Source organism: Dendroctonus ponderosae, unplaced genomic scaffold (genome assembly GCF_020466585.1).
Source record: "Dendroctonus ponderosae isolate FM_Combo_2020 unplaced genomic scaffold, Dpon_F_20191213v2 Dpon_F_20191213_3, whole genome shotgun sequence".
NCBI lineage: Eukaryota > Metazoa > Arthropoda > Insecta > Coleoptera > Curculionidae > Dendroctonus > Dendroctonus ponderosae.
Genome location: NW_026018508.1, coordinates 14,116,459 through 14,129,856, shown reverse-complemented (window position 1 = coordinate 14,129,856; position 13,398 = coordinate 14,116,459). Strand labels below are relative to the sequence as shown.

Below are 13,398 nucleotides of genomic sequence, written 5' to 3'. Positions count from 1 at the left end.
TTCAAGGAATGGCCCCTCGCAAGTCTATCTCTTTTGATAATACCCACTTGTTGATAATGGGCGTGTCGTATCCTCTTCTTGCCCATTTCGCCTTGTAATCATACGAGAATTTGAAGATCAGCTTTTTAAGGTCGCTGCTTTTTCCTAGTTTGTCTTGTATGGTTTTCGAGATTCTATCCAATATTAACTGAAAACAATAAAAAAAATTTAGCAAATGCCCAAAAATTAAATATTCTAGTTAACTCACCGGCACACTTGTCATGCAAGTGGGCTGCAGGACCGACGCATCTCCTTTAGTGCCTTTCTTAATTTTGCTGGACGAATCAAGCATAGTGAGAGCACTGGAGTAGCCAATCGGCACGCCAGCACAAAGACACACGGTTTCCACCAGTAGCTCAAAAACATGGGCTGCAACAAGAAATGGAAATTTTTGTTGAATTATAGAAAAAAAACTATTTATACAAGATAACAAATAGTCCTCGTTTGGATACATGTGCGACTTGTGCTTTTTGGGAACTTTTTCATTCTGCAATCTTCTTGCAAATTTCACAGTGTTTCATCGTATTTTGATACTGAAACGCCGTTTGAACATCAATTGAAAGTCGCTAATTTTCCAATATTTTTCAGTAGACAAACGCTTCGAAATATTGTGCATGAAGCATGGAATGTTGACTTCAGATCATTTTTGATTAAAAACCCGTACTTTCTGAACACTTCGTGAAAATAATTAAGGTATCTACTGGTGTTTCGTTTTGAAGAAGTTTCCGATTCCCTGAAAATGTTCAGCTTGCCGGAAAACCCTTTGGAAAATACGCGATATTTCTGTTCTATCGGCATTTAAACATCAAGTACGTACCTATTCGTAGTAGAACTAACACGAAACGTGAACTCATTATTCTGAACTATTCAAACCTTAATTGCCTGACGCACAAAAATACTGAGTCTGTTTCGGATCATTTGAAAACTATCTAAACAATCAATCAAAGCTTACCCAAAGGTAGGAATCCAATCATTATGTCTTGCTCGTAGATATCGGTAGCATCACAGAAAGCCTTTAAAGTGGCAATCAGATTCTTATGCAAAATCATTACGCCCTTAGGCACCCCAGTAGAGCCACTGGTGTACATGATGATGGCTGGATCATTTGTTTCGGGAGGACTGCTTTCTGCAAAAAAGAACCATCGAATTATATTGAGCCGATGGGAAGTTTTAGAGGAGTTAGCTGAGGAAAAAAGGGCTAAAAATCAAATTTGCAGCTGAATAATCGGGATTACCTTTTTGAAACTTGCACTTGCAATTGTGATTCTGCAAACAAATCTGTCTTGAACATAAACCTACAAATTTAATGAGCATTGAACTTCCAGCGACAGTCCCTTGTGCTCCACCCAGATCAAATGAGGGTTTTTCGCTACTAACTACAAAATGTTCTCTGGCAGCTTACCATATTTCGATCCTTTTCCTTTTTTCAAAACCTCTGTGAGGCTGATGATTTGGATACCATCGGCATATCCGGTTTTATCCAAGTCCTTCAGCTGGTCCTCCATGTAAATCAGGGTTTTCACTTTCGGAGTTAAAGCGAGCACTTTCTTAAACTTGGGCATCAGTTCAAAGGATGTCACCACAGTGGTGACATCAGTTTCGTTGATTCCATGAGCGATAGCTTCATCTCCTGTAAAACCAATTAGTTTTATTTTAATTTATTTAATATTTATTTACGAATTTATTATAAACCATTTCACCATCAGGACCTACAGTCTTACCTAATGTGGCATAAATGGTGACTAATGGAATATTTTCCCTGAAAAGTCCATGGGCTGCAATCATCCATTCAGCTCTTGTTTCGGCGAAGATGACAACGTTTTCTCCGGGCTTGCAACCGAGCTCTCTCAGTCCCTTTCCAAAATTGGTGGCCAACATGTTCACTTCGGAATACGTTTTCCAGCGGTATTCACCCATGTTGAACTAAACAGAATATTGATCTTTATAACAAAGAAAATGTAAAAAACGTTTTGTATAATCCAAATATTTCACTGGTGCACCCCAACGCTCTGAATTATGGACACATTGAGGGATTGATCCCAAATAGAAATTTTTTAAAAGGTTCTTTCGAAGAAGGATTGACGAATGACTAGAAGAGAATGTTCTTTCCTTTGCTCTCAAGTAAATTACAAATAGACAATGAGGAGAATGAAAAAAAGCTGGAAAGGAATCATTTCGGCATGCGGTGCGTTAAACTTCTTCTTCGAGGCAAATTATTGACTTGCTCTTAAAGGCATTTGGACCAGAGTAGTTGGCATGGAAAACGTCCTTTTCGACTGCAACCTGTGTCCAGGTTAAAACAATAAAATGTATTTTATAAGAAAAACTTTAACAGAGAAAGCAGCGTTGTACAATCAAAAGATCGAAATACGTCAGACAATTTAGGAGAACCCACGAATTATGTTTATTAAAACAAATTCGCAGAAATGTGTAAATGTTGAAAAAAGCAAATAAGATAACCAAAATACGTAATCCTGCAGGAGATTGTGCTTTGAAACTCTTTAGTGCAGCCTGATTGGAGCATTTCCAACTTTTCGTGTGGCAAATAACTTTGTTCAGGTTTCTTTGAATTTGCTATTGCTTGGCCGAAAAGGACCTCCACACATGCAGTAGAACAATAAATCAATATGCCATTACAGTGCGCTTAGAAGTTGCTGTATAAAAACAACAATTCTCACAAATTACCGCATAAAAATCGTGACTTTGGACACTTTGGCTTTCATCGGCTTAATTCTCATTAAACACCTTCCAAGAATAATGACTAAATAATTATTTTATTAATCAGCTCAGCCGTTTTCAATTAAATGCGATTGTGCATTACACCTGATTAAATTCGTCCGAACAGTGAATAGACGGTTTTGCTTCATTAATTCGAATAATGCAAAATATTATATTATATGAGTAATAATAAGCAGGCAACAATCAACAATTTCTTGCTAGATAAAGGAATGGTATACAATCTCTTTAAACATGCTAATTAATTAAATAACGTTATAATAATATTGTTGAGATTTGATCGCATTATTGCTATACTCGCTTGATTGCACCGTTGGGTCAGATATTCCGATTCTATTTAAATATGTTATTCAAATGATCCCCAATTGGAGTAAAATGGAAGGTTTTTGCCAAAACTCTTGGATCTTTAATGGCTTATTGAAAAGCTCTAGTAGAATTTTTGAAAGTTTTTCCACTATTCGTGGAGAATCGAAAAAGGGAGATTAATTCCTATATTCTTGGAAAAAATTCAAAAATTGTCACACACATTTTTATATCAATGTAACCATGAGAACTTAATCCATTAATAGACTAAGAGTTAGAACATCAAATAGAGTACAAACCAGCTTTTCTCTATGAATTTGCAGAATTTACGTTACTTCTTTTATACTACCTCAGGAGTAAATTATTACACTTATATCACGATCAGTACGACAAATGGACTCACACTCATGAGTCAATTTTTTCTCTCCCAACCAACCCAAACGACTTGTGTTTGCTGATGTTTGCAGCTTTACCTTTCGACTCTTCATCTACACTTATCACACGTTTAATTCAGTTCTGACCTTTTTGAACACTTTTCCATTGGACTGTTGCTCATCATCCTCGCCGAAAATCTCCCTGGTACCCAGACATCTCTTGTTGGGGTATTTTTTCGTAACAAACTCCATCAGTTTGACCATGGTGTCGACCTTCTCCCGCAACAGCGTCACGTGCAGAGGTCCAGGTTGCATGGTCGATCTGTAGGTAATGGTTTTGGCGTCCTGAGATATTGGTTGGGCCTGTTGCAACATGAACACATTTTAAATAGAGACGCTGGCAATGCACGATCTACGGAAGTATTTTCATAATACAATTTTCCCCTATGAAAATCTAAGCTCGGTGCAATTGTTGGTGTTAGTTGGGCACTTAACTGTAATCATGCAAAATTCGAGCTGCGTATGTGATGCAATTAGAAAACAATAATTTCCCAGTTTTATTGTGGTCATTATGCCTTATCGCTTCACTTTTGTAGATAAACAGGTGTTCGACTATTGTTGTTTTGCCAAAGTAGGTTCAATAAGTAGAAAAATTTAGTTTCTAAAATAACTAAATCTTTTCTGCGCTAATTAGTTTTTTCATTATACCCGATGTCAACATATTCGCACTGTAACAAACAGTGAATAAAAGAGTTAATTGAAAAATCCAGTCATGTAAAATGGTAATTTATAGGGTGCCCCAGAAAAGTGTGGCACATTAAAGTCAATGTTTTGGCTTTATGCAGATGCAAAAAAACTCACTAGTAAAAAAAATGGTTCCATTCTGCACGTTACCGCTTTCAAACCCTTAAAATTCATTCTTGAATAACTCCTGTATATTTAAAGAATCGGCTTTTTTTGTATTGAAGTGTGTAATTAACGGTCTTTTTCAAGGCATCAAAGGTACATTCAGCCTAGCGCTTTCGACTTATTCAGTCATCATCAGAGCTCTGATGATGACTGAATAAGTCGAAAGCGCTAGGCTGAATGTACCTTTGATGCCTTGAAAAAGACCGTTAATTACACACTAATGCATTGCAATTTGTCATCAGAGCCTGATGATGACTGAATAAGTCGAAAGCGCTAGGCTGAATGTACCTTTGAAGGCTTGAAAAAGACCGTTAATTACACACTTCAATACAAAAAAGACCGATTCTTTGATTTCATCGAGTGTGTACACACTAATGCATTGCAATTTGCGGAAAAACTATGAATGCCACAAGATTTGACCAAGAACAGGAAAATATCAGGAAACGGCAATTGTTGAAACGCAACAAACAAATTAATTGATTCTGCCTATCAAGGAAAAAGTTCTGCTGGTTTTTGCACCAAGACACTTTATCAGCTTTATCAATCAATCAAAATGGGAAATTAAATTCTGGTTTCCAGGATTACGCGCCCCACATTTGGGAACCCATACAAATAATTCACTCCATTTAACTCAAACTTCCTAACATAATGTGTTTTTGCCTACTATAAATTATTAGTACCTACTGTCCTATTTGACTACACTTAAACAAATGCATCACATAACGTCTTTCGAACCCCCTGCTCGAACATGAATACCTTCAACCAGCCGAAACCCTCTAGATTAACATGCTGCACACCTCAGTGCAAGTTCCTTCAATTTGCTCAAAGCCCACTTCACTTATATAAAACCGCTTAGAACAGTTGTATATCAGTGAAGCACACCAAGGCCTAGTCTAGTTGAACCCTCCATATATAGTTTACCGTTGTATTATACCTTATAGTTATTATTATTTATCGTAGATGTCTCTACGAATTTGTTTGTTAGATCCCTCATTTCAATGGAAACATCATCTTTCTTATTATTTTCACGTTCGGTCGACGCGACAAATGCCTATAAACAAATCGGGTAAACACAGGAAAAAAGACACAGTTAGGGAAAACAGTCAAGGGACGAAACACAATTGAACGGAAGCCTTGAACACTATTTGCCTGCAAAGTTAAAAATAGCAAGCTCTTCGAATGAAAACATTCTAGAACTCAAGTTCTCATCTCTCATAAGCAGACCTTGGCAGGTGGCGTGTTATAACAAATTATTAAATAAAAACAATGATAATTATCATAGGATTAAATCCATTCAGTGTGTAGTTAAACTGAATTTAATGGCTGTTAACAATAACGCTGCAGGCAATTAGGTTTATCGATACCCTTTCACCTGGTTGTTGCTAATTTATTTCGTACGGATTGTGGGGTTTTTTTGCCGATGAATGTGCAGTTTTTTGCATTGGAAATCTGCATTGGATTGAAAATATTAGTTCTATAAAAAGTTCATTTGTACAAACTCCGTTGTCGCAATGTGGCAGACAAGCTGTAAATTGTGCTAATCTATCGGTATAGCACAGTATAGATAAGCAAAACCTCGATGTTAATTTCAAAATTCAATGAGTTTCCCCTTGTTCATGCCACAGCAGCATCGGATGAGATCGTTTTATCGCGGCGACGTGATTTGCATGCGAAATATCAACAAAATTTTACAAAATAAACGAATGAAAAAAACTGCCACTAAAGCTCTAGTCCCAGTCTACAAGCTCGACAACTTTGATGTTCAAGCAGCATCTGCAGAATGCACTTTTGCCGGGCTGGAAAAATTCGAATTGAAATCCACAAATTTTCCGGATTTGTTTAACCGTACCGCTCGATACAGCCTGATATTTCGTATTATACAGGGTGATCCGTAATTAATCGCCATCGAGCTACTGCGGATTCTAGATATCGATATAGATGTGATGCCGCAGTGAACTATTTTTCCATTACGGAAATACTTGAAATTGTTCACGTTAAATCGATAATTTCCACAATTTTTATCCAAATTTCCCGAATGAACCATTTCCTGGCAGGTGGATGATTGGCGACAGTGAATTTTCTGGGCCAGTTCGGAGTCCCGATCATGATCTCTCAGATTTTTACTTTGAAAAAATTAAATGTGTGTAGCGCCTGAAGGCAACTTAAACAAAGTTTAGATTATAATGTTCCAACAGCAAAACTCCGCTATTGTAACTTTCTGCGAACTCTCAATTAAAATCTGCCTAATTATTGAAGAAAATATAATGAGCAGTTACACGATGACGCTTTACCTTTCTTAACTACCGACCACTCTGTATGTACTACTGGATAGCAAAGAACAAAAAGATCATTAAAAAAATAAAAAAAGAGAAAGTAAAAATCTCAACTGTTTAATTTTTCGTTTGAAATTATTTAACGAGAACCAAAAAAAGAACTACTCAATGTATATAAACTGCTGCTTTAAAACATTCAAAAACATTCATCCCCCATCTCCACACAATCAGCCACATTTCAAGTACCAGAGAAAATATCTTGAAATAATTAAATGTTTGAAAATTGCAGTTAATTAAAGAATTTTAAAAAGCTTCCCAATGAAAAGACCAGCACAGAAAAGCAAAAGACCAAAAAAACATGTCGCAAACTGATCAATTCGAGTTGATCGCACAACTGATGCTGATCAGTGATGGAGCCGAGCCAAGACACGCGCATGCGCTTAACACAACACGCTAATCCTGACCTTAATTTTTCTGGAATGCTGTCGCTGTTGCCAAGGCCTCTGGAGGAGCACGTAAATTGGGAAGGTTAGGATGTCGTAAATGAAGGCTAGAGCCCGTATAGCGCCTAGCGCTATGCTAAAGCCTATTCCATCCATATTCCTGAAACAAAAAAAAAATTACTTATTTTCTCCAAAAACGCTTGAAGTGAAAAAACAACCTGCATTTCAAAGTCATTGAAATTGTGTAAAAATTGTTTGTTGTAGTATAGGATAAGCAATGATAGATAGGTGGAAGCAAATGCGACTTAATTATCAATTTATATAAAAAATATCTTCAAAATGTCCTTCCAAAAATATAAAACTTGAAATCCCAATCTAAAACTCTAAGCAAACAAAAATACTTGTCCATCTACAATGTTGCGAAACGTACTGAGGATGCGTCTGAAGCTAGTCATAAAGAAAAAATTGCATGTTTTATTGCAATAATTTGAGCAAAATCCCCATGTTTCAACAAGGTTGCATGCGGAAAAAATGGTTATTAACTGTAAAAGTTTGAACCTTAATAAAAAAAAACAACGTTGTCAAGCTATCTTAAGTACTGCGATGACCGAAGAAAAACGCCTAAGAGCCTTAAATCCTCTTTAGATTTTTGCATAAATTGAAAAACGCGCAAGTTTCCATCTCTAAACATTTGCAAAACTTTCGTCTTCTCCCAAATATAAACGAAGTTTGCACATTTTCGGCTGTATTTGATTTGAACAAAACGCTAAATAAATAAATTTAGGTTAAATTAATCGGAAATAATGATTAAGGCGCAACAATTGCGCCAAAAATACCGTGAATACTTTAATTAATGTTATCAACTTACTTCACATTTTAGGTGATATTTTAAGTTTTAATTTAATTAATTAAATTGCTACGTACTACCGATTAAAGGCTTATTATTAGAACGTTTTATACGTAAGCTAATTGAACGTAATTTTGCGAAAGATATTTTGTAAAATGTTTTTTACTTTTTCTATTAACCTGTCATATATATATATATATATATTTACCAATTCCTAATTAAACCTAATTAGCAAAAAACAGTTGGAAAAACTACTTTCTTATTGAATTTTCACACGTTTTCAACAGGTTTTCCCGATATAAGTTAATGCATTTTGTTGTTCCGTTTATTCTCAAATTTGTGCTTCAAATTCTGTTCCAAAGATTAGGATTTCCAATAATTTTAATTAAGCCTAATTTAGTTTTATGATAAGCAATTCTTGTTGACCAAATTCAACAAACTTTGTACTTAAGATAACCGCATAGGAAAAAGTAAAGGGGAGATAAATCTGGTCTGGATGGTGGCTTTATCTTTTATGTTCAGAAATATACAGGGTGTACTAATTATTAAAGATCAAAGCCGATGCTTGGATTTAAACCTTAACTGTTTGTTAATCTTGTCAGTTATTGGAAAACAACTAACATCTCGCAATAAAGCAAAAATGAAAATTGTAATAAGTAATTGAGACAGCAATTTGCTTTCGTTCAATTAATTAATTTTTGTATTTAACAATTTAAACTGTTTGCAAACAACTTTGCTGATCTTCAAAAAGCAAGTAAAACCGTTTGGATGTAGTCAAAAAAATGTATTGAAAGTCTATTTAAAACGACAAAAATCGTGACTAATTTTTTATGGATTATGCTCCTTGACAATGGAATTGTCTGCTTTTTTAACAGGATTTGGATAGACGTAAAATGAAAATTAGTTTACTTAAACTGCCGGCGCTTTGCTATATTTATTCAGGCATCCTCAGAGCACTAAAGATAATACATAAAAATTGGTTAATAAAACGCCGATTTTTCTGTATTTCGAATTGTAGTGTCCTGTGAATGCCTGAATAAATATTGCAAAACGACAGAAATATAAAAAATCATACAAAATTTACACTGTGCTCAAGTACAAAAATTGCGGAATAAAACACAATTTTTTTGTTATCGTGGCTAGTTCACAAACCTTTAATGTTTAAGAAACAAAATCGATTTTTGAAGCCTTAGCTGAACATTTTGCATAAAAATAGACGGAATAGACAAATTTCAACTATTAATTGGTGCGCCTTGAAGAACGTTCAAACACAATCAAAAAAGCATCTTCCATCAAACATCCACAACTGAACCAATGCCTAGTAAAAGCTTTGTTGTAAAGTGTAAAAGTTTAATAACTTAAAGGAACAATATCTCAAAGTTTATTAAACAAACTAAAAATACCCATAGAAAGTCAAATGAAAATTGCATGAATACGCACTGAAACTAATTGATTTGTCATCACTCCTGATGAATCAACGTAGAAATGCAAATAACGGTGGCTATTTTTATGAACGTATCTAAGATCATAAAAATATTAATATGGATTACAAGGGAATAAAGCGAGTATTTGCTGCTGATAGATGGTGGGTGTTTCCTTAAAGCACAAGGTTACCTTTCTCGAGTCAGAACTTTGATAATCCTTCTGTATTTCAGATAATAGAATATGTGAAGATTATTCCAATAAAACGTGTGCTATCGACGATCACAATTACACCAGCGTCTTTCTTGGAATCTTAGCCTATTCTTTGTTTCTAGCAAAACTTTGCTAACCGTTCGGATAAATAATTAATTTCGGTTGTTTAACGTAACAACTAGCACATTGCGGAAGAACAAATGCAGAATGCACCAGTAATTTATTATGGCTTATTCCATGGCATTGACCTGAAGACTGCGAAAATGTTATGGTAAAGTTACCGGTTTGGTAAACCGTAAGCTATTCGCATCACATAGATCTCCGACATTGCTAAATAACACCTAATTGGCATAAGATGTAGGATTTTGTGTAGATTTAAAAATGACTTCGTTATTACATTAATCATTCTCTTTAAATCTCCTCTAAGCTTCAATTCCAAAACACAAATAAAGCTACATTATATTTTACAGGTTTTGGAAATTATCGCCGGTTATAGCGAATATAGTAGCATGACTTAGTTAGATTTTTAATGGGTTGGGCAATTTTCATAAATTTTCCCCAATTCGCAACTAATTCTTATTATTTTACAATGTTTTGGGAGCAGCAAGATTTCCTTCAATGCTTTAGTAGCAAAGCGAACAAAATAAAAGTCAGTAAAACTCGAAAAAACCACGATTTTAAAAATTACTGCAACAAAAAAAAATGTCAGGCTTTTATGCTTTGTAGTTGCGTGGAAAAACGGTTAATTTCTGCAGTTTTCATTGTTGAATTTGGTAACGTTGACCATAATTCAATTTCAATTTATCCGTGTGTTATAGTGACTTACACGTGTTATGATATTTCATCAATTTACTTTTGTAATAGATTTTACTAACTGTATTTTGTTACTCATTTTATTTGAGGTATCTGGAACCTTTTTTAACCAGCCAATGCAAGAATTATTTTTTAAATTAAATCATTCGTTCTTTTACACATTCTTTAAAAACTCGTTCCTTGTTCGTTATAAAAGTTTCTGGCAAGAATTTTGTATAAATTGAAAAACACGCAAGTTTCCACCTTTAAACATCTTCAAACCCATGAACAGTTGCACATTTTTCGCCTGCAGATGATGTGGCAATGAAAAATGCAGAACGATATCGATATTATCGATAGCAAAAAAATGCCTCCATAAAAATAAAAAATGTATTATTTCTGGCACAGTGCATAGTTTTTTTCCCTTTCTACCCAGCCAATGAAAGCAAATACTCACAATTTGTTCTTCAAAACGTGGTAATGAAGTATTGGATGTGCAAATATGGAAGAAAAAGTCTTTATATTTCTGATTACGCTTTTATGGTGTTTACACTATTTTAAGAGTCATCAACTCCATCCAACTTAACAAACCCAAAGAACAAGCCATTTGGGATTTTTAACGCTCACTTATGGTGGTTTCATCGCTTTGAAAAATTCTCGAAAACTTCGAGGGAAATCTAAAGAAAACCTTTCCAAAACAATGCATCTTCTATTATCAACAATATTTCATATAAACTGCCAGACTAGTCGAATAATCAGTTATTTTGTGGGATGGATAAAATGTCCAGTCTAAAATTTATTAAGCCTTAACGCCAGCAATAAAGTAATAAATATGTAGGCTATTTTGTCGGCTTCTAGTTAGGTTTCTCTTATCATTCCGTTGCTACCAGACAATTATGTTTTATGTTGTACCAATCATCTTTATCTTAACGCGGACCAATAAATTAAAATAAAAACTTTCGGAAAACAAACATGGTATTTTGCACTTTTTCGGCGAAATATCCAAAAATAATTTTGTGCTTGAAACTCCTATAACATATTTGATTGGGTTTATCCCCAGGAACGATTTCATTTTTCCTTAAATTGAATTATTTATTGATTATTTTGCTGATGAGCTCATTTATTTATGTGAAACTGGACTTAATCCATTGGCGAAAAAATGAATCAATCACAATGAGATTATGGATTTTACTCCAGATTATTCATTTCCAACGTCACGTTGCTAATCGACTTTTACGCTGCTTTCTACAAGTCATCCATCCATCTTTTCAGGAAACTGCAGGGATTACAATTTTTTAAATAGTTTTATTGCAGTTGTAGGTTGTTTTCCACCTAGCAGAACACTTTGAGTTTTACACATCCACAAAAAAAACTCTTTTTGAGAACAAACCTTAATTATTTTACACAAATCACTGTTGTGAACATTTAGCTTAATTTTAGTCGAAGAAGAGGAACTGAACTAAAAGTTTTGAAAAGTAATGAAGGCAAATTTCCGATTAAGACATTCTAGTAAATCGTGACCAATTAAAGACGCACCTTAAAATCAAAACACAACTAATCTTATCAAGTACACAAAAATATCTGGCAAATCAACTGTTTCTTCCAGGGAAACGGTTGAAGAGGTCAATTGATGAAATGAAATTCCTGCTGCTCGTCTGATAATCGCATATGCCTAATATAAAAGCACGTGGGCATTTATTTCGACTGTTCTGGAATGTTTTCCAATTCCAGCTCTCACATCGAGTAGCTGAGATAACGCAAATAAAAATTCCCGTTTTACAGAGTTCGAAGAAAAATTCTCGCTTGATTTGAACACATGGCAAAAATATCTCCAATGTAAATTTATCTCCAAGCATGCACTCAACTCTGAAGCATCCACAATTTCAAAAATTCCTACAATGTACTAAATTCCATTTGATCGGAAGACCTAACAAAAGTAAAAAAAAAAGTGTACATACCCTCCCATATACATTTGAACTGGTAAGTCTCCTCCGGGCTACTTGGCAAATGAAAAATTCCTAAAATGAGCACAAACCACAAGGAAAAGGAACCCTAAAACAAGCGACACAAGAGCACAGCAACAGAATCACAAAATTGGATTGGAAGTGAACGGCCACTACGAAGTCGCGGTCACGAATGAACATGTAGTACTATGGACCTCGATAAAACTAGGAATGATAAGAACTCAAATTTGGATTAGAAAAACAATATTTTTTTAAAACTCAACCCGAGTTGACGACTGATAAGTCGAGGTCGAGTGGCACTGTAGACTAGCGAGCATTGGGGAATCGAATGTTTCCCATTCATTGTTATATGTAAGTATCTTAAGCATATCTATGGATTATTAAGAGTCTCAGTATCTACACGCTGAATCGATTCCTTTTTTCTGCTGAACTGGACGAGTCTGGCTACGCGAATTGTTTCATTTCTCTTGCTTTGCACCAGAATTTTACATTAATTTGGCAAGTTTTTGGTGTTGAACATATGGAATAATATTTTCTAAATGAACAATGTTTGTATAAATGGAATTAGGCGAGTGCTGAGTTGCTGAATGTTACTTCTTGTACTTCTACTTATAGTAAGTAAGTACTTACTACTTATAGTAGTAAGTAGAATAGTAAGTAGCAGTATTATAAGAGTAATTATAATAAGAGAAGAGTCCATGAAATGATACAGATTAAAAAACATAACAATGCTATGAATTTCAGATCGGATACCGACAATCTTAGCTCAGTATATCATACATTAATTAAACGAAATAAACATTGAATATTAACGAACACCCGGTATATTGAAGAATTTTGCAAACCAAAAACAATATCCTCAGAATGCAAAGAAAAATAGCTATCAATATAAACAGTATTTTATTCACTTTGTGTCCAAAATGGACAAAATTAATACTCCAAATGTATGCCAAGGCTTAAAGCAGCAACAACGCTACACATATAAGTAAAAATATTTAAGTATCTGAACAAATAATTCTAGTCTCTTCCCAAATTTGATTGTCCTGACTAATCACCTGTTAGGCCTAATTAATTTTAGAATGT

At 34.6% G+C, this 13,398-nt stretch overlaps 1 protein-coding gene across 9 annotated transcripts in view; it reads right to left on the bottom strand.

The window, feature by feature from the left end:
• Positions 1 to 13,398, bottom strand: part of LOC109537277 (long-chain-fatty-acid--CoA ligase 4) — a 22,112-nt gene that overhangs the window by 2,263 nt on the left and 6,451 nt on the right. For 3 of the 9 annotated variants that reach the window (XM_048665170.1, XM_048665169.1, XM_048665167.1), the window contains exons 2-10: positions 7,099 to 7,237; positions 5,296 to 5,412; positions 3,600 to 3,815; positions 1,761 to 1,962; positions 1,442 to 1,669; positions 1,275 to 1,334; positions 992 to 1,165; positions 248 to 408; positions 48 to 187 (exon numbers count right to left, since the gene is read on the bottom strand). In XM_048665170.1, coding sequence (XP_048521127.1) covers positions 48 to 187; positions 248 to 408; positions 992 to 1,165; positions 1,275 to 1,334; positions 1,442 to 1,669; positions 1,761 to 1,962; positions 3,600 to 3,815; positions 5,296 to 5,412; positions 7,099 to 7,233 — 1,433 coding nt within the window. In that variant the 5' untranslated portion in view covers positions 7,234 to 7,237. Of the gene's footprint in view, positions 1 to 47; positions 188 to 247; positions 409 to 991; positions 1,166 to 1,274; positions 1,335 to 1,441; positions 1,670 to 1,760; positions 1,963 to 3,599; positions 3,816 to 5,295; positions 5,413 to 7,098; positions 7,238 to 12,309; positions 12,670 to 13,398 lie in introns of those variants that run through there. The other 6 variants (XM_048665173.1, XM_048665171.1, XM_048665168.1 and 3 more) reach the window with 5 other exon arrangements.